The sequence below is a fragment of the Lithobates pipiens genome, unplaced genomic scaffold (genome assembly GCF_037356315.1).
Source record: "Lithobates pipiens isolate NorthernLeopardFrog02 unplaced genomic scaffold, aLitPip1_a1.2 Scaffold_25, whole genome shotgun sequence".
Lineage (NCBI taxonomy): Eukaryota > Metazoa > Chordata > Amphibia > Anura > Ranidae > Lithobates > Lithobates pipiens.
In genome coordinates, this window is record NW_027507787.1 from 27,197,616 (window position 1) to 27,219,753 (window position 22,138).

Below are 22,138 nucleotides of genomic sequence, written 5' to 3' on the forward strand. Positions count from 1 at the left end.
TGTCACGCCAATAAAAAGACAACGGGCAAAAGTGCAGCGATGTTCATATCCAGACTGAGGGCCCCCTAGGGGTGCTCAGCCCTGGCCTGCAAAAACGTTGTCGCCAAAGGCGGTCAGCTTCCTCGCACAAACTTAGTAAAGGAAACATTCAGGCGGTATGCCCCACAGATGCAAGTAGACGTCCTGAACAGGTAACCAAGCTGAACAAGTTGGTGGGCAGGATGCCCTTTCAAGGGCGGCAATCAGGTGCAGAAGTACGGCGGGCACGGCTCACTCTCTGCCAGCCCTGGTCGGTCCCAGCGGGCAGGGGCGGGATGCCTTCATGCCATCCAGGTAGTTCTGGGGTAGAAACGGACATGTCCGTGCAGAATTTGGACAGCTCCTCCGGAAATCGAAGTATTGCGGTTTTGCCATCTCTAGATGCGATCAAGGCCGCAGGGAAGCCCCACCTATATTTAATGGACGCCGCCCGGAGCAGTTCCGTGAGGGGCCTTAAAGCCCTGCGTCGATCCAAGGTTTCTTTAGCGAGATCCGGGAAAAAGGATAGCATCGCCCCATGAAAATCAAACGGATTAGCTCCCTTAGCTTTCTGCATAATCAGTTCCTTTTCAGGATAATGGTGGACCCGGCAAATAATGTCCCGTGGGACGTCTGTAGCAAGATTGCGTGGGCGGAGTGCCCTGTGCACCCGGTCAATCTTCAAAGGGGCGTCAGGTGCTCGTCCCAGAAGGCTATTAAAAATGCCCCGAACGGATGGTAACAGATCGTCGTCTCCAGTCGCTTCGGGAAGTCCCCGAATCCGAACGTTATTACGTCTGTTACGATTCTCTTGATCTTCGATCTTGTAGGCGGTCGTACGATGCGAAATGGCAAGTTGACGTGTAGTCGCCTGGAGGGATCGAATAGCGTTCGCGTGGCGATCGAGACGTTGCTCCGACTCTTCAACACGAGCCAATACTTGCGAGAGATCCGAACGAACTGCGGAGACCTCCTTCCTGATGACCCGCTCGAGGTTCAGAAGCATGGCGGCGAGATCGGAGGTAGTAGGGAGATCGCTCACTCTCGGCGCCGCTCCGGCGGAAGGATGTGACTCACCCTCGGCCCCCGAGCCCGCCGAGGACTCGGGCGAGCGCGACCTCCGGTCCGGCCCATCGCGGGATGCGGAATCCACTCTACTCCGCGGCTTGCGGCCTAGGTCGTCCTGCTCTTCCACCTCGTCCGGTTCCACGGAAAGGAATCGCTTAATCGACCCCGTTGAGGCTCCTTTCTTGGGCAGAGACTTGCCCGTCCGCCGGCCCATCACTCAGGTAGGAAAAATATAAATTTTTGGATGATTTTATGTATATTTCTCGGTGTCGGCCTCGGAGCTCACAGAGCACACGTCTGCTCTAGCACATCACCAGGCCACGCCCCCAAAGATAGCTTTTGAGTCAAAAAGTCCACGTGAGGAATCTTCAGTGGTATACAGTCAGTTCATGCATAAAGTGACTTAGTGCCAAGGGGGGGACCACCACCAATGGTAAAATTGGCTGCTCACCTCATCGTATGGACCCTTTAAATTACAGAGGGTCGTATGCACTTAAATATCAACTCATCCAATCGCTGTACTCCTCTCCGACAATATCCGACCGATTCACAAACGAAAACACAGCTTTCTCCCATTCAGAGTCAAATGAACTGACACGTTCGTGGAATACCCACACTGGATCGGTATATAGCAGTATTCACAATTCCTCAGACCATGTGGATAGAAAGACAGGCCATAGTGCTCTCCATAGAAAAACGTTTTAATGATGAATATACATAAAAAACACACTTACAATAACGAAGCTTCATACGATCTTTAAAATGATCAATGACCGCGGGTTCATGCATAGAATCGATTTAAGGATGTGTTACAGGAAAATACTGTTGAATCTTACCCATGGGGAGGTATGGAGATTAACAGTATCCACTCTCTGGCAGTGTACTCTTAGCCCTTGTACACACGGTCGGAGATTCCGACAACCAAATCCGTTGGATTTTGTCCTACGGATCTTGTCCGAAACTGTTGCATACACACGGTCGGACAAAGTTGTCGGAAAATCCGATCTTTCAGAACGTAATGACGTAATTTCGTTACGATGGGACTACGTTCACGCTAGTAGCCAATAGCTTTGGTGTAGGAATTTGATCTGAGCATGCGTGGCACTTTGTCCGATCGGAATTCTCTACACATGATCGGAGTATGTCCGATCGGAGCAGTTTGTCAGAAAATATTTCCAGCAAGTTGGAAAATTTGGTCCGACGGAAACAGTCCGATGCATACCACACACAGTCGGAATATCCGACAAACCACTCCGATCGGACACATTCTGACGGAATCTCCGACCGTGTGTACAAGGGCTTACAGTAATCTGTAATGAGCCATATGCTAACATCACCATATTACTGGAGCTTATATAGTATATTACTGCCTTGATGGCCATGTTACATTTTTATTTGGGCATGTAGATACATCATCCATGGTTATGCAGTCCATTTGGCACCAAAGCACACAGCTTTGTAACATTAGGCACAGCTATAGTGTTTATACAGACACTCCCCAAGTTTCCAAAGCTCTACTATTTATTACACTGACTTATAAAACTCGACCCAAACTAAGAACTAATGGTAACTATACACTTAAATAAATCAGCGTGTTCCAAATTAGGAACTTTAGGAGGCTTTAAAACAAATTGCACATCAGCTTTGGGAGTAAAGTTTTTGCTCATTAAGTGTAAAATAATACAGTTGGTGGAGCAGAATCTTCCCTGAATATTTTATATATGAAGAAAGATGCAGGTCCTATGGTCGGCCTTTGCTATTTATCAGACATAAACCTTACAGGCTTGTTTATGTTCCTCTGAGAGCAGAATGAGAGTATATGTTAGATTTCCAGACAGAACTGTGAACACGTCTGCACTTCTTCTCATGTGAGGAAAATTATTTTCCCTTTCATGCTTTTTAGGCCGTGTTAGGAAACATCTGTCTCTTTATAGTGATGTTCTGGCTAATTTTCCGAAACACAGTAGCTTGTTCAAATAAGTGCCTACAAAATGTTATTTTCTCTGTGCAGGAATGATCCTTTCCATTTGAAATGACACCATTTTTTTCATTGCGTATGTCCTGCTCTTTAAGTTAATTACGTGTGAAATGTTCTGCATTGATTTGGTGAGGTGACACTGGCCTCACACAAATGCCCTTGCAAGCTGCAATGACAACACGTATTCATTTGTACTCTTCTTCAGCACATTTGGCTCAGTGTTTGTGGTGCTTCAAAACATCTAATGAGGCTTCTAGGTGGCCAGGACAATATGTCCATGGCTATCTGTACTCTTGGAAATATTACAGAGTGTGGAAGTGCGTAGTTTCATTTGGCAATGCATGAGACCGAGATTGAATAAACACCTCTGACAGAAATGACAGAACATGATATTAGTTGACGGCCTCAAAGATGATGCCAAGATCTACTTCATGGAATTTTGTAAACCAGTTAATCTCCCAATTTTTATTTGGATGTATTGAGCTTTCCAAGTATGAAGCAGTCTAGGGGCATCCAAAACACAAGTTCAGTTTTTCTTGCTAGGATTGTGTAGTCACAGTAAATTCTGTGATTTAGGTTTTGGTTTATATGAGGATTATACAAATGGGAACACTCTTGTTCCAGTTCTTTTTTCATAGTACAGGGTCTTTAAAGGGGTAGACTACTAAGGAACCATATTTCAAATGTGGATAGATGTTGGCAGAATGAATTGCCCACTGGATTTAAACATCTTTTGAGGGCTCTGAAAGCGAGATCCCTGAGTTCCCCTCTTTGCCTTTGCCCCCACTGTCTCAGTTTTATTTTTAATTTGTTTTTGTTTTTCTATTCGGTTTTTGTTTTTCTATTCGGAAAAAGCTCTGATGGTTTTCCCGACGGAATTCCGCTCAAGCTGTCTTGCCTACACACGGTCACACCAAATTCCGATCGTTTCGAATGCGGCAACGGGACTAGAAAAAGGAAGTTCAATAGCCAGTAGCCAATAGCTTGCGTCACGTAGTTGAATCTGAGCATGCGTGAAAGTCACGTGTGATGTGACGCAACGCGTCAGGGAGGAGTTGATGAGCCATTTGTTTACTTCCGGTCGCGGCCGAGACCGGAAGCACCGCTGTCTGTTCGCTGCTAGTACTTATTTTAATGTAAGTTGATATATTTATTTATAATAAAAAGATTGAATGTACTACTCATTGGAGGCCCCCCTTTCTTCTCATTTATACCTACCGATGTATGGAGGATTAATTAAGGATTCGGAGGTGTATCTGTAAGAAGTGGAAGAATGCCCTTGTAATTACCCCTCAAGCGTGGTCTGGTGCTTAGGGACCGTTATTAGAGGTGAGAGGCTGGGGGAAACAGTGGGTGCACTTGGAGCACTGAAAGCCTAAAGGAACGATTTTTCACGGATTGATTTACACCTGCATGTTTATTACTTACTGGTTGGATAGAGTGCACAGTTTTATTGGAGTGGATTGTTTACATATTGCTGCACTTTTCACTAGATGGACTTATATCCATTGGAACTTTTTGGATGATTAAATTTGATACACACCTACAGGATTGGCACAGTATCGCACTATTGCATGGACTTTTTGGTCGCATATTGTTCAATGCACTGTATACATTTTATTTGTAATACGCTATATTGCTATTTTATGCACTTTATTGTTTTTGCACACTTTTTTGCACATTGTTTATATAATATTATTTATTATATATTTATTGTTAATTTATGCATTACTTTGATTAGCGCCACTTATAACACCCCCCCCCCCCCTTGATTATTACTTTGAGTGCAGAGAACACTTATATATGTGTGCAGCTTTCCATATTATATATATATATTCCTTTTTATCCCTATTTTTTAAAATAAGGTTGTGCGCAACAGGAATCTCTCTTTTTAATAAATTCCAAAGAAGCATACACACGGTCGCTTTTTCCGATGGAAAAACTCTTGGTCTTTTTTCTGTCCGGAATTCCGATCGTGTGTACGCAGCATTAGACTCCTCTGCTAGCAACAGTAGAAGTAGAGATCATGGTGGGTGAAGCAGTGCTGGAAACTTTGGGGAGAATTCACTGGGCTCTGATGTGAGTGATAACAGAAACCAATATGGCTAAACCAGCTTTTGCTAACCTTTTCAACACAGATAGTAAAAAAGATCATTAGTGTCAGTGGGAACTTATCTGAGAGGCAGAAGTTGCTCAAGAAGCCCCTAGCAACCTCTGGAGGAACCCTAGGGTCCCAATGAAACCCTGGTTGAGAAACCCAGGACTAAACAGCGCCTTGAGGCGATTTAGTTTGCGTTGTGCGCTATACAAATATTTCATTCATTCATTCACAAACCCTCTACTGTCTGTTACTACAGTTGAGGTATATCAGAGTTGTGATGTCATATTCAAACCTCATTAACAGGTAGAAGTGTGTGGTCTTGAATGCTGTATCTTGTTCAATTTGCATGGCAACATTTTGTGGGTAATTTGCTTGGTACAAATTCCTAAAACAGTGCTGGGATTGCCCTTTGAGCTGCCAGATGATAAATATCAGGCAGACTTTGTAGAAGAGTACTTGAATTGTTTCAGACTTAGGTAATGCTTGGGCTGTATATAGAGCATTAGTCACCTCAGTAGATAATTTCAAGCACCTTTCAAGAAATGGCCATCATGTTGATTATACGTTAGTGTTTCCCTGATTAGTGCCAAAATTGTGTTATCAGCCATGCATTACAATACAAAGATTGAATTGTAGTTTGATTTTCTTTTTTGTAACAAATAAGTCTAATGATAATAAGACTTTACACTTTTCTTTCCACTGTAAATCATCTATCACTCCTTTTATCACTTGGGTGGAGCAGACCTTTAAGCCTACTACACACGCACTGAATGTCAGGCGGCATCGGCTGGTTTAATAGAAATTGAGTATTCGGCACGTGTGTAAGGCAGCCGGTCCGGCATCTGTTGAAGTCATGACAGAAAAAGGTCTGCCGACCAACTCCCAATCAACGGTCTCAGCCAATGGCTGAGAGCTCTGACTGGAGTGTTCTTGCGGGGGTTGTCACCCTGTCATAAAACAATAGCATAGCAGGAGAGATCGCTGTACCAAGATCAGATTGTTAGTACAGTGACTCCAACCTGAGTACTACTGGATTGAATGAAAAAAAAAAATAGTAGTGTGTATGTGGCTTTACATGCAGTGCGGCTAATTAAAGATGAAAAGGTGTGGAACTATTACACGTAGCACCCTATAAGATTTTCATCTTCCATTGTCTGGGAAAATCAAGCACAAAATCTGCAAGTTAATGATAAGGCTGGTACACACGAACCAAATATTGGCTGATTCAACAGAAACTAGCTGACATTCGACCAACGTGTACAGCAGCCTGTCCGAACAGAAGCTGGATTAATGCCTGGCTTTTATTGAACAGGCATGCTGAAAAACCAACATCTGATCAGCGCTTGCAGCCAATAGCTGTGAGCACTGACCATTGTGTTCTGATGGAGGCGGGGGTGGGATTGGACAGCCATTGAGCTTCCATTTTCTTTTTATTGCCGTTTGTGTCCCCATTGGATATTTATCTTTCCACAGTGATAATGCATTCACCAGGACAGGAAGTAAAGGGAAATTGGGACAAAAATAAATAAATAAACAGACATGGATGCTTACCTCTTCACTACTCCACAAAAAGAAAAAGAAACCAAAAAAGAGTGAGTTTTGGCTTGGTTTCACTTGGTACATGGGGCCCAATTGTTAGCAAAATAATATATTTTCTACAAAAAACAATCACCCATTACAATAATTTAGAAGACAGACATGAAAAGAACATGGTGCCAAAATAGTTGAAAAGTGGATATTGGCGAAATGCCCTCCCTGAAAAGTTTTCCCCTGCGTTCTCAGAGCAGAAAATAATGATGCCAAGTAAAGGTGGTGGAAACATTCACTAATAGGAAATTTTCACTACTGATGCACTGGGACTGCACTTAGCAGCCTTTCCCAGTACAATCCACCACATTGCCTTGTGTTATTATGTTAGTTCATACCACTGCTTTGTGGTGGTAAAAAATGCCATATGCAGTACTTTTTTACACCGCAAAGTGACACAGTATACCACATTGCAACAGAGAATAGAAATTAATTAAATGTCATGTTGACCTTTTCGATACAGTTAAGACAAAAAAAGGTACAGGGCGCGTTGCGCCGATAATAACAAATTGCACTGCCCTTCACTCAGTGCCCACCAGCGGCCGTACTGTGCAGTTCTGGTGTAAACAAGCCTAAATTTTATGAAAGCTACCTTGGTTACCTTGGTTCACTAACAGAAGAGTTCACAAAAATTTGCTTTGGTTCACGAACACGAGCCGCGGCCATCTTCCCTGCTCTGATACATTCATATTGAGAAGAACAGTACAAGATGAGTCTTAGCCCTTGTACACACGGTCGGACATTCCGATGATAATCCGACCGTGTGTGGGCTCCATCGGACTGTTTCTGTCGGAATATCTGACCAACAAAGTTTTAGAGCTGGGCTGTAAAATTTTCAACAACATGATCCGATCGGACTTTGTCCGATCGTTTGTAGAGCATTCTGATCGGACAAAGTGCCACACATGATCAGATTAAATTCCTAGACCAAAGCTATTGGCTACTAGCCTGAACGTAGTCCCGTCGTAACGAAATAACGTCATCACGTTCTGAATGATTGGATTTTCCGACAACTTTGACCGTGTGTATGCAACACCAGTTTCGGACAAAATCTGTCGGACAAAATCCGATGGATTTGGTTGTCGGAATGTCCAACCGTGTGTACAAGGGCTTAGGAGAACCTGTCCTCAGCTGGAGATGGACACATGAAGGTGGGCTCACTTGATTGGGAATCACGGAAAAAACGGTTCCTATGAATTCTACAACTTGATCATGCTCTCGGATGATCTTTTCCTGGATGCACAGTGCTGTTTTCTGGCCCCTAGATTAATCATTTAAATTGGGGTATGGGATTGTTTCAAACAAGTATTAAAGAGGTCAGCTTACTGTAAAAGAATGTATGTAATATATATTTGAAATCCTTTTTTTTTTTTTTTTTGTACATACATTTCATAATTTTACTGTATATATAAACAAAAAAAAAGTTCAGAATGGATTAACCTGATTAACATTGAGCACTATGGGAAAATTTGGTTCGCGATCAGAGTTGTTGTGAGTTTGTGACCCGAGGTTCCACTGTATCTGCAAAATTATTATTATTAGTGAACTATGCGAAGAACAACTTTGCAACTGCAAGACTTTTAAAATAAATGTTTCACAGAAAGAAAATTACGAATTTCTGTTTCAGCCTTTTACAAACATGACCAGTTGTGTTCATAGATGATAGTATTCAGATTGTTCATAGATGAGCTTACACGGTCCCCGAAGTTTCTTTTTTCTTTCTGATTTATTGACTATTAGATATCTGTACATGATGGACATCAGCCTTCCCCTCATTTTCTGTCTTTTAGATCGTATTAGCTTAAGACATAATAAAACATTTCATAGTAATTAGGAGCCTAGTCAGATTTTGAACCAGTGAACTGTTTGATCGTAGTACAGCAATTGACCATTCTCAGCACTCCAGACATAACAGGAGCGCCCTCTAGTGTATCTGTATCCTAATCTGTGGTGTCCAGAGCGTACAAAGACGTATGGAAATGTCCACAGAAAGGGGAGAGAGACAGAGACCGTTAATATTTGTTAGCAGCAAAAAAGAAAGATTCGGCTCATTCAGTTAAAGGGTGTAATGTAAATCTGATGGGCTGTGGATAACCCTAAACGTATGGTGCATGCAACCTCACAGTAGCGCTTGCAGAGACTATGTCTGTCTCCATGTAGAGATAATTTAGGTCGCTCTTTTTGTTTTGTTTTTTTTTGGGGGGGGGGGTGTCTATGAAAATGTCCAGGGATTTCTTGTTAAAGTGGAACTTTAAACCAAAGGGGAAATTCCACTCTTCCACCCCCTCCTCTGCCATATTTGAAACATTTTTTTGGGGGGGGAGGGGGGAGGGGGTAGCAGGTACCTGGTTTTGACAGGTGCCTGCTCCCACTTCTGGTCAGATCATCTAGGCTAGTGGTCATCAACCCTGTCCTCAGGACCCACTAACAGGCCAGGTTTGCAAGATAACTGAAATACATCACAGGTGATATAATTTGCTGCTCAGTGATTGCAGTATTCTAGTCTACATCTCCCCAAGGTAATACATAAAACCTGGCCTGTTAGTGGAGGACAGGGTTGATGACCACTGGCCTAGGCAATCCCAGCAGAAGTTATCCCCCCTCCCTGCCACTTACTGGGACACGTCACAGGTGCACTTTGTAACTGGTCAGTGGGACAATTCACAAAGCGCAGGGCGGCTTGTGCATGTGCAGTCGGTAGCCGGCTGTGAAGCCGCAAGGAGTCGCAGCCAGCTGCCCACGGTTAACATGCTGGCGCTGGGGACCAAAGAATCTGGCCTGGGTGAGGCACTGGATCCTTGGACAAGTCAGTGTCTGTTTATTAAGTCAGTTTTTGTAGCTTCTAAATATTAGTTATATTATTATTAAATAATATTTAATGACTGAAGAACCGCTTCAAGCAGAAGAACCCTTTCAGTGAGTAAATAAGCTAAAACACAAAATAGCGTAATAAAATCCTGGTGGGACAGAGGAGTTGATAAAAGGCAATATCTGGTGAATAACAAAGACACGTCACTTCCACAGATCATAGGTGTAACACAGATTTAGCAAGCTGTGCTCTGGTGATTGCTTGTCATGTACAACTTCCTAAATCTCTCTTTACACCTACAGAATAATCGGAGGAAGTGACAGTCACCAAATGGGTCATTAGTGTTCTCTATATACCGCTCAGCCCTAGCATTATGACCACTGACAGGTAAAGTGAGTAACATTGGTTAGCTTGTTACAGTGACACCCAAAAGCAGGCGGTATATATTAGGCAACAAGTGAACATGTTGTCCTTGAAGTTGCTGTGTTGAAAGCAGAAAAAATTGTCATCGCCGTTTGTTGTGTATGGGGCTGTTTAGCTGCAGAGCAGCCAGGGTGCCCATACTGACCCCTGTCCACAGCCAAAAGTGCCTACAATGGGTACGTGATCATCAGAACTGGCCAACGGAGCAGTAGAAGAGGGCAGCCTGGTCTGATGGATCACGTTTTATTTTACATCATGTCAGGTACATATGCGTTGCTTACCTTGAGTGCACCAGGATACACTGTGAGAAGAAGACAAGCCGGCGGAGGCACTTTGATGATTTGGGCAATGTTCTGCTGCAATCCTTTGGGTGTTATTTACCAAAGGTAAATCCACTTTGCACTTGAAAGTGCAATCGTTGTAGATCTGAGGGGAAGATCTGAAATGAGTGGAAGCTCTGCTAATTTTATCATCCAATCATGTGCAAGCTAAATGCTGTTTTTTATTTTCCTTGCATATCCCCCATGGGTCCTGACAATTATATGGATGTTACTTTGATATGTACCACGTAAGCATTGTTGCTGAAAAAGTGCACCCCTTCATGCAAACTATATTCCCTGATGGCTGTGACCTCTTTCACCAGGATAATGTGCCCTGCCATATTGAAAAAAAATCTTCAAGAATGGTTTGAGGAACACAACGATGAATTTTTAGGTATTGATTTCAAATTCTCCAGATCTCAATCCAATCGTGCATCTGAGAGATGTGCGGAAAAAACAAGTAAAATTCCCGAAAGTCTCACCTTGAAAATTACAGAACTTATTTCTGCTCCTGATGACTTGGTATTAGATACCACAGCATATCTTCAGAGGTCTAGTGGAATCCATGCCTTGCGGGGTCAAGGCTGTTTTGGTGGCAAAAGGGGGACCTACACAATATCAGGTGGGTGGTCATAATACTCTCTGTATTCACACATCAAAGGGGGAATCTGATAGCAAGAAATCCCTGGTCTTTTTTACCCCACCTTATAGCCCCCTAGTGCATAGTCTACTGCAACAATGTAGAGCTACACCTGAAAATATATTTGTGATCTTTCATCCATGCTAAAATGGATGCTATAGATAAAAACCAGATGACAAAGTTTGATATCATATGGAAACCCTGGATTAAATATTATACGTCAGATAATATTGACAACCGAGTTTTATTGTTATGGTGATTAAGATTTTTTATAGAATTACAACATTAGATGATATATAAAACCTCCTCCGGAGAATTATTCCCTCCCCTTCCCCTCCTATATACCTTTTATGTTCTTCCCTTACTATATAATACTTACTATAAACATACTTTAGAAATTATGGTCAAAACTTTAAAATCATATTTTCTTTTAGACATATTTATATTTTCTTGGGATTAAAATGTTTAAAACTCAGCTATAAGAATGTTTTCAAATTCTAAAATATATAAGGCCATTTATTGTCATTCCCACGAGAATATCTTGAAATTCTTCTTTGCTTTGTATCATTCGTACTTCAATATGTCTACTTTTTATTTCTGGTATCACATAATTTGTCTTATATTCTGTACATGTAATTTATTTTAACATAAAATAAAAAATTTTGAACGAGAAGAAAATATATTTGTGAAAGTATAGCACTATATGTTTATCATTCATGTTATTTGAGTATGATTTTACTCTCTCTTTGTAGATGGAAGACCGGTGGTGTTCTTACAGCATGGATTGCTCGCAGACGGCAGTAACTGGGTCACCAATCTGGAAAACAATAGTTTGGGATTCATCCTGGCTGATGCAGGCTACGATGTGTGGATGGGGAATAGCCGAGGGAACACTTGGTCCAGGAAACACAAGACCCTGTCACCTGATGAGGATGAGTTTTGGGCTTTTAGGTAAGAAAGGCTGTATATTGTGAGCTTGGAACATGTTACAATTCTATGACGGTGTTCTTCCTATCTAATTAGTAATCATTTGTTTAGGGTTCCCGCTGAGCTGACGGAGGGATTTGGATTCTGCAGAAGGTACAGCTGGGGAGCATATTCTGGCATTTCCCAACTTTGTGTTGAGTGTCAACTATGTACCCCGGCATGTACCAATTTATCTGCAGTAGCCCCTTCAATGGATAACTTTATTAATTAAAGTGGTTGTAAACCCTTGCAAACCACTTTGACCTACAGGTAAGCCTAGATTAAGGCTTAGCTGTAGGTCCAAGAAATATCTCCTAAACCTACACGGTTTAGGAGATATTTGCCGAAAGACAGGCACTGCTGTCTACGGAGCAGCGAGACCCACCAAGAAGATGGATGCTCCGGACTACAAGGGACAACGGTTACTTCGCTGGCTCCTGTGTCAGGTAAGTGACACATAATGGACTACTATGCGATGCATAGTAGTCCATTATGCTTTACCTTTGCAGGGAATCAAAGAGGAAGTAAACCCATCAGGGTCTACTTCCTCTTTAAGTACTTTGTGTATATATTGTACTTCTCTGCGACTTTTTATGTTTTAATTGGACTGTTAGGCTGACTCTATACAGAACAATAAAAGCAAGAAATGCTCCAAGTGACAGGTATCTCTGCTGACTAACCAGCCATTTCTCTACTGCAGGAGGGTGTATAGAGTGCAAGGTGCAGGTGCTTGATTTCACACAAGGAGATTTTTCTAGCTATTGGAAAGCCGAATCTTTAAAGTTATATTAAATGCACACTGTTTATGCTCAGTTCACACTAGATTCCGCATAGCGCATCGGATTGCAGAGTGTATTTTAAGTTAATGACACCCCGAAATCGGTTTGCAAAAATCTATTTTTTTTTGTCTGTATCAGAATTGGATTGCATTGGTTCGATCCAATTCTGGTACAGACAAGTAAAGGGCCCGACACGAGTTTGGTGAGATTTGAGCCATACAAATCCATAGCTCAAATCGCAGCCCAGAGACACTGCATGAAATTTGCACAGGATGTGCAATGATTTACATTTTTCCTTCTATTTCTGTTTATAGATGATGGCACTGTAATTATTTTAATAAAAAAAAAACATCTATGAGTACCTTTTTTCCTAATCGATATACAGCTGTCACATGACCCAGATCTTTCCCAGCCTGTCTGCAGGGAAACATAAGCAAGAGGAGCTTCTAGTCCTTTGCTGCTGGTCACATGTTCAAATTATAAAAAAAAAGCCTTTGGAATACAGAGTAAAAATAAATAGTATAAATAAACTGTTTTAAATTGTCATACAAATATATATTTGAAATGAAATTTTTATTATTTTGTGGAAATAACATGGTGGGGGTGGATCTTTGCCAGGCATAGGCTGTGCCACACCCCTCCAGCTTGTGTCTTAGAATAAGAGGGAGTTGAAGCCACCGTTAATCTACATGTAATCTCCCACCCCCATTGTGTTTAGCTGGGAATGGAGGAGGAGGGAGGGGGTAGGCTGTCATTTACCACTGTGTATATACCCACATTTGTGACTCTGTAGTCACATGGGCTGCTCAGATGTGATAGGGAGGAAATGTTTAGCATAGAAACCTTGAGCATGTGCAGAGCTGACACCACAGCAGCAAAATCCCTAGCTGAATTGGGGACAGGGATAGAAGGTGGAGATAGAGAGCAGCATGATTAACCAGGTTTTTGGCAGACTACAGAAAACAAATAGTTTAATAGTGACTGAGTGAGTAAGAACGGCATGTAATACGGCATTTATTGATAGTTTTTATGATGTGGGTTTAGTGATACTTTAAGTCCCAGTCATTTGCTAAAAGTGAAGGATTATGTGTACGGCTATGGGCATTGGCTGGGGACCATGTGTAAAACTTGACTAGTTTTGTTGAGGAAAAACAATTTCCTGAAAATAATCTCTAAATTGCAAGGATCTTGGCAAACTTTTTTTATTTTGCAAATTTATATCCGTTTCTATTCTAAAGAAATTCAAGCAGGTGAAACAGTCAGTCATCGACATAAATAATACGTTGTCTTTATATTTCTACAGTAGTTTTGCCGCAAGGGTATCATACTGCAAAGGTCTTTCATTGACGTCATTCTGTGAATGAAGTCTTGTGTGCTGGTAGGGATTCCTGGAAAGTGTAGGGACTGTTTTCTTCTTCCAAACACTTTACAGGTGTAGAGGATGTAAGCCTGACTTGCTCCCACAACATCTGTTGAGCACAGTTTTATCAGTTTGTTACATGCTACTGCTATGTGGTGCCTAGAGCTGGCAATATTAGAATAACAGCCGTACCCTGAGAAAACCAATAAAGCACTCTCTGTGCATCTAGCAGAACTCTATTTTTGCATGTGGAAAAAAAAATTAAATGGAGACTAACATGTTTCTAAACCTATGAACAAAAATGTATAGTGTTACAGCTTACTGGTCCCTAAATGTGGTGGCTGCATTTGTTTTCTTTTTTCACCCTTTTTCCAGTTATCCTGGTAATCCTGCCATTCTCACACTTCCTGTCCTAGGGTGACAGCCGTATTGAGCAGCACTGTCACCCTGAGACAGGAATTGAGTTAGGACTACATTACATTGTGTTAGGGCTACATAATAGCAGGGAACAGTACCAATAGTCAGGGAACTGATCGTAGTTCAAGGCAGAGAGTACAGGTAGTTATCAGTTCACAAGATTTCTGCCTGGATGAATATCCACATTTTTTTTTTTTTTGCACTTCTCGAACAGATCTAATGAAACTCTTTCAATGGTAAACTTTACAGACTGAAAGGGAGCAAATACTAGAAATTTATTATTGAAGTTTACATATCCATTAACCCATAACTCCATCCATTTAGTTTTGGGTTGTTTATAGAAGTGTTATCATTTTTATGTCAGTTTTTTTTGTTTTGGGTTGTGACTCCATTGGAGAGAATTTTCTATACTTTCTGTCCCTGTGACATCTGTACAAGGAACTTGGGGTGTAGTTGTCACCAGAACAGGAAGGCAGAGATAACCTTATAAGGGTTTGTCTGCACTGGTGGCACCAATTAAACACTTTCAAAAGCTTTGAAAAAGTGCCCTGCCCACCCAGTTGCCACAGCCCATCGATGATGTGTACGTTACCATCGGTGGTAGGGATGTCTGATGAGGTTAATAAAGTTTCCATAGTAATTGCTGCCACACGGAACTGCATGGACCACAGCTAAAAACAAATTCACTAGGTCAGGGTGAGGCAACCAAATACATTTTCTATCAAGCAACACAATAAAAAGATGGCACAAAGAACACACAGTGTGTCACAGTAGTGTCCTCTGCCCCCCTTCACATCACCTACCCCCCATCCCAGTAGAATCCTCTGCCCCTTTTTACATCACCCCCACACAGTAGTGCCCCCCCACCCACAAACAGTAGTGTACTCTGCCCCCACCCACAGTAATTTCCTCTGCCCCTCTTCATATCACCCCCACACAGTAGCGTCCTCTGCCCCCTGATAGCAGTGTCCTCTGACCCCCATCACATTACCCCCCACACAGTAGTGACCTCTGCCCCCTGATAGCAGTGTCCTCCACCTCCCATCACATTAGCCCCCTCACAGTAGTGTCCTCTGCTCTCCCCCACACAGTAGGGACCTTTGCTCTCCCCCACACAGTAGGGACCTTTGCTCCGCCCCACACAGTAGTGTCCTATGCTCCGCCCCACACAGTAGTGTCCTATGCTCCGCCCCACACAGTAGTGTCCTATGCTCCGCCCCACACAGTAGTGTCCTATGCTCCGCCCCACACAGTAGTGTCCTATGCTCTGCCCCACACAGTAGTGCCCTATGCTCTGCCCCACACAGTAGTGTCCTCTGCTCCGCCCCACACAGTAGTGTCCTCTGCTCTCCCCCACACAGTAGTGTCCTCTGCTCTCCCCCACACAGTAGTGTCCTCTGCTCTCCCCCACACAATAGTGTCTTCTGCCCCCCACACAGTAGGGATCTCTGCCCCCCATATAGTAGTGTCCTCTGCCCCTTCAGGTCATCACCCTCCGCCTTCTACACACACATACAGCTGTCTTAGCTCCTAGCAGAAGGTAGCACAATTTTGGACACAAGGCGGGAGTTAACTTTTCCCAATAACAGGCTGGTGATTGGCTGCTAGGACTACCCTGCATCTGAGCAACCAATCACTGCTGGTTAACCCGAAAAATTAACTCTGCCCTCAGTGCAGAACTGTGCTGCCTCCTGCTCTCTGCTCTTCTGTGAGGTTGAGATTGGCGGAGGCTGGGGGGGGAAGGACCGGCACCTAAGTGGCGCGACTGGGATAGTGATCTGTCATTTGGTAATCCCTGGACTAGGGGGTTGGCAAAGCAGGAATGTATTTGCAATCTCCCTGTCCCCTGTCTGCACTTGATGGGTAGATTGCGATTGATGGTTTGCAAACCCCCGCACTAGGTAGTATCTGCTCCAGTGGCCCATTTTTAGGAAGGTGGGCATTGCCGCTCTTGATAGTCACCCTTCAAATTTTTTTTGCCTTGCTGTAAAGCTTCTGCTTGCATTTGTAGTGTGCCATTCAACAACATTATCATGGTTGTACAAGGTTTTTTTGGGGTGTTTCAGAGGTGGGGAAAAAGCCCTAAATCCTCCCTGTCTTCCCCCAGCCCTAACATTGTCAGAAAACGTAACGCTTTTTCACAAAATCTTGTCTGTGTCCCCATTGGAAAGATTTTTCATCACTTTCTATACTTATAATCTCCCCAATTGAAACAAATATTTTATAACCGTTTCTTGCTCCATCAAAATCTAAATAAAAGGCTTTGGTTGAAGTTGGGCTTTAACACATAATAGAATTCGTTTTTTCCCTTCAGCTCATGGACTATATTATATTACAGTTTTTTTTTCCTTTTTGTAATGTGTTTTTTTTTTTTTTGCACTTTATAATTATCTTGTATTTTTCTTACAGCTATGATGAAATGGCCAAGTTAGATCTCCCGGCTGTTATCAACTTTATCTTACAGAAAACAGGCCAGGAACAAATATACTACATTGGTCATTCTCAGGGCACCACTATAGGTATGCAAAACATTTTTTTACATCATTTTAAAAGTAAATACATTAGTAGATACACATTTAGATCTATATTAGTAAATATATATAAGAATATTTTTTCAGGGATCCCATGCTTCTTGTTCCACTCTTCAGTTTTCCATTTTAGGCTTGCCATACATGCTTAGGTTTCCCTTGCTCAGCTCAATGAGAGAAATCGGTAGATTCCCCCATCCATGCTAAACATCCATCCATGCTAAACTCCACTGCCGGCTATTGTATTCAGACAGCTGCAGCACCTATGCCTGCCTTAATACCCAACAAGTGACTACATCTGATATTGTGCAGTCACTGTTAATCTGCCTTTTTCCACCCAGCTCCTTTTGATTTTGAAATTTGTGTTTTGTTGAACTGAGTGGTGCCAACAGGGTCACCCACGGCTCAAATATTACCAATTCAGCAGTAATCAACCAATATCCGAGTCTTGTATGGGCAGCTTTATAAAACCCAGATTACCCTGGCTTATCAACCAAATTTACTGCCTGACATGCTAGGGTAAGAGGAGATCTCCCATTGGGCCTTTACAGTCCATGGTGCCCAACCACACCCAAAATATGTTCTAAAAACACATGCACAAATGTATATATCATTCATAGGAGAGAACATTTTTTTTCCCTCTGCCATTTTCATGGAATTGTTTAATGGATTCTTTTAAATATGAAAGAGGGCATATTTATTACAGCAAAGATGTAATTATTCTATATTAATACATTGACCACACGCTCCACCTCAAACTCCACTCCCTTGGCCTCCAAGATTCTGCTCTTTCCTGGTTCTCCTCCTATCTTTCACAGTGCTGCGTCAGTGTTACCTACAACTCTGTCTCCTCCTCTGCACTTCCTCTTTATGTAGGGGTCCCCAAGGCTCTGTTCTTGGACCCCTTCTCTTCTCTATCTACACCTCCTCTCTTGATCACGAAATAACCTCCCACGGCTTCCAATACCATCTCTATGCAGATAACACTTTCTCCCTACCCCTCACCTTACTCCTTGAGTCTCCTCTCGCATTACTAACTTACTAGCTGACATATCAGCATGGATGTTGCACCACTTCTTCAAACTAAATCTTTCTAAAACTGAGCTTGTAATATTCCCAAATCCGTATTTCACTCCACCATATTTCACTCCCTTGTTACTTTGCCTTGTCTATTGCAATGCCCTTTTCACATGCCTACCTCTACACAGGCTATCCGCCTTCGGTCTATCATGAATACTGCTACTGGACTTATCTACCTTACCAACCGCTCAGTGTCTGCCACCCCTCTCTGCCAATCACTAAACTAACTTCCGATTGCCGAGCGAAATTCAAAATACTAACAACAACATACAAGGACATTTACAACTCTTGTCTCTCAATATCACCCAAACCACCCTCTCTGCGTCTCCCAAGACTTCCTGCTCTCCAGCCCTCATCTCCTCCTCCCATGCTCATCTCAAGAGCTCCAGAGCCTCTCCCATCCGCTTTGCTATCCCCTACTCTGTACACATTTAAGGGATCCCTGAAAACTCATCTCTTTAGGGAAGCCTATCCCGTCCCCACCAAACAACTGAAAATGTAATTCTTCCATCAACTTCTCCCTCACAGGTATTACCTTTTGTACCACTTGCCTACCCTATTAGATTGTAAGCTCTTATGAACAGGGCACTCTTAATTAACCCTCCGTATTATATTCTAACTGTACTGTCTTCCTTTAGATTGTTAATCACTGCACAAACTGTTGGCGCTATATAATAATAATAATTTCATTGTCATATATATATATATTTTTTTATCATCTTAGCCTTTATTGCATTTTCAAGCATGCCTGAGCTTGCCAAGAAAATCAAAATGTTCTTTGCTCTTGCCCCTGTGGCTACCATCAAATTCTCCAGCAGCCCACTTGCAAAACTTGGTATTTTCCCCGAATTTGTGATCAAGGTATGATAGTTTGTTTTGCAGTTAATATGTATCTAAATTTAAGAAGAGAATTTTAAATATTTTACTCTATGCTGTGCTCTATGTGTAATGTAATAGATGTATTACTGTACCATATCAGGGATGACCAACCTGCTGGATGTGGCTGCCCGACTTAAAGTCGTAAACTTACCTAAAAAAGTTTATTTTATTTGGAATTTTTTGTAAAAATGCGTTTACACTTAGTGAATAAGCGCAGCCACAGTGTCTCTTTACTGGACTTTTATCTTCCCTGATGAGCACCTTGAGAATTAATTAAGAATTTCTAATACATCGATCCAACTAGATATTGATGTGTTAGATTAGCAAAAACAGTGATAGCACTAGCATTATGTTGCCATTTTTTTATTTTTATAATAAAAAAAATTACAAATTTTGTTTTTTTGTTACTCAAATAAGTACATCTATATCAGTGAATGTTAACTTGTGATCTGCCTGACTTTTTCTGCTCATCAGCTACCCTTATTGTTAGTGTATTTTATGTGTGGCCCAATACAATTTCTCTTCTTCCAATTTGGCCCAGGAAGGTCAAAAGGTTAGACACCCCTGTACTAAATGTATTATTAAATAAAAAAATTGCAAAATATATAAAAACAATATGTGCAGTGGCAAGAAAAAGGTATGTGAACCCCACCTAGTTTTCTGCAGTAAAACCTGTTCTGATCATCATCTAAGTCACAACAATAGAGAGTTGAGTTGAGTTGCACCTTGATATAGCACGGCCCTTTACCCCATAGGGTCCCAACACCCTTACAAACACATACACAGATACACATAGTGGATCCGATTATGCGTATGCCAGTAGACCATTGCTAAACTACGTTACCTAAAAATATATTCATGCGCGTCACTTTAAAAGCCCTTACAGATTGCCAGTTTAGAATTACACAGGAGATTTGGTGCTAGAATTATTGCTCTCACTCTGATATTCGCGATACCACCTCACATGTGTGGTGCGATCACTTTGTACATATGCGTGCGGGACCTACGTGTGCGTTCGTTCACACTTGTACGTGAGCACAGGCTAACAAGGGTTCTTTAAAACCCTTTTTTATTTTATTTATTTATTATTTTTTATTTCATTATTTTTTTACACTGTCCTTTTTTTTTTTTTTTTTCTTGCTATCACAAGGTATGAACAACATCCTTTGTGATAGTATGGGCCAGGACAGGTATTCCTTATGGAGAAATCTGGGGTTTATTAGTATCTGATCAAACCAAAATCAGCTTTACCAGATGCTGTACAAGCTGGTAACGGCTTGCAAAGAAACTGAAACCGGAAGTGACAAAATTCTCATCACCTCCAGTTTCTTACATCACAGAGATAGGCGGGTAGGCTCGGGAGATCCCATTAAAGGCATTGGTGGTGGGGGGATTCTAAATTAGAAAAGGTTTACTATTTTTATAATGTTTTTAAGTAAAAAAAATGTTTTCATTGTTTTAGGACCTGTTTGGGAATAGAGAATTTTTACCACAGACGGAATTTATTAAGTGGCTTGCCATTCACTTTTGTACCCATGAAGTGGTGGAACAGATATGTGGCAATATTTTCTTTATTCTGTGTGGATTTAATGAGAAGAACCTTAACATGGTAAGCAAGGCTATAATTTAGATAATTATTATTTGTAAGTAATAAACATCATCCTTAGCATTTTCACACTTTCAAGTGTATTTCCACTTTTGCAGTCAGATTTGAGAAACTCCTACTATATGTTAGTTATGTGTTCCCATTGTCCCAACATACCTAAAAATAATAATAATAATAAAAAAAATAATATATATATATATATATATATATATATATATATATATTTCTTACATTTCTATATATTTATTTGAAGCAATTCTATAGTGCTCTTCCTTTAGGCAGATTCTATTATTTAGAATAACTTTCTTTGTTATTGCCTGAATCATGGGGTTCTGCTCCCCACAGCATCCTGAGGTTTTCCTTAATTTGGCATGGCTGTGGGCAGCTCGACTTGCACAGCCTCATCATTCAATCACATATTCGATCAAATATTCATTCACACAGATCTGTGAATGGAAAACGACAAGTCCTATCTGCTACCAAGGCAGAGGGACTCGTAGATCTCAATGAAGCACAAATGTGGTGGCGTCGCCATACTTGTAGTCCATTGATTATTTCCTCCGGCCCCAAAACGGAAGTCTGTACCCCTGTATAGGCCTGTGGCTTGTGGAATGGTCTGCAGGAGCCTGTGCATTGTGCCCACAATCCAGTGATTGCAGTCGCAATGCTTTGCGAACTCCAATGCAAAAATATTCAATTCAGATTTTTTTTTTAATATGGCTGCATTGCTCCAAGCGTAACTTCACTCACTCAGTCAACATCAGGGGAGTTTGCTTTGAATATTAAAAATTAATTAAATAACATTTTTGGTTTGTGGTACTATAGTGTATACTAATTAATATGGGCTACTGGCGCTACCTCAAATTTATTTCTATTCAAAATATAAAAGGATTGAAACTAAACTTATTTTAATCACCGTTTTCTGGCCCTGAGGACTATGATATATTCAGTGTTTGGTGCTTTCAATCAACTAATGTGTATAAGCTGAAAGATTCCTCACTATTTTACTCGGAGAAACTATAATTTCTCAATATTTTATACCAACTACCATAAGTGACCTAAAAAATCCTTACTCTTGTAACCAAATAGAATTAAGTGATATCTAAACAATTCTGTGAAAACAAAAAAGAGGAAAGAATTTTTTTTCCTTATATAGGTAATATAACGGCTAGACTCCCAGTATTAAACAAAGCCAACTACATAAAACATTCCATGTGATAAATATACAGAAAAAAATCAACAACAATCCTACACCTTCCTTCAGAAGACAAGAGAGTGACTTTCGTGATTATAACTGCTTATTCGTGACTTCCGTGCTCATTCCCCCTCAAGGGTCCCCACTCACCGAATCCACACACCCCCTAAGGGGTTGTACGCATGTAAGCTGTATTCCACTTTGTTGAGGATTCCACCAATTGGCTGTATCTTCCAAAACGATTCTCCACAGATTTTTTCGTTGTTAGAGAGAAAAAACTCCTATCTCCTGTGGTAGTTCCTCAAAGGAAAAAAAACCCACTCATGGTGTAGTATTTCTGGTATACAGCACACTTATTGTTGGGGGGAGGGGAACAGGCTAGAG

The 22,138-nt window shown here is 41.5% G+C and overlaps 1 protein-coding gene across 1 annotated transcript in view; it reads left to right on the forward strand.

Annotated features, from left to right (window-relative positions):
- The window catches only part of LOC143930148 (lysosomal acid lipase/cholesteryl ester hydrolase-like), a 52,147-nt gene that overhangs the window by 21,503 nt on the left and 8,506 nt on the right, over positions 1–22,138 (forward strand). Inside the window, exons 4-7 of the mRNA XM_077454170.1 lie at positions 11,697–11,895; positions 16,876–16,985; positions 18,799–18,935; positions 20,416–20,562. Coding sequence (XP_077310296.1) covers positions 11,697–11,895; positions 16,876–16,985; positions 18,799–18,935; positions 20,416–20,562 — 593 coding nt within the window. The remainder of the gene's footprint in view (positions 1–11,696; positions 11,896–16,875; positions 16,986–18,798; positions 18,936–20,415; positions 20,563–22,138) is intronic.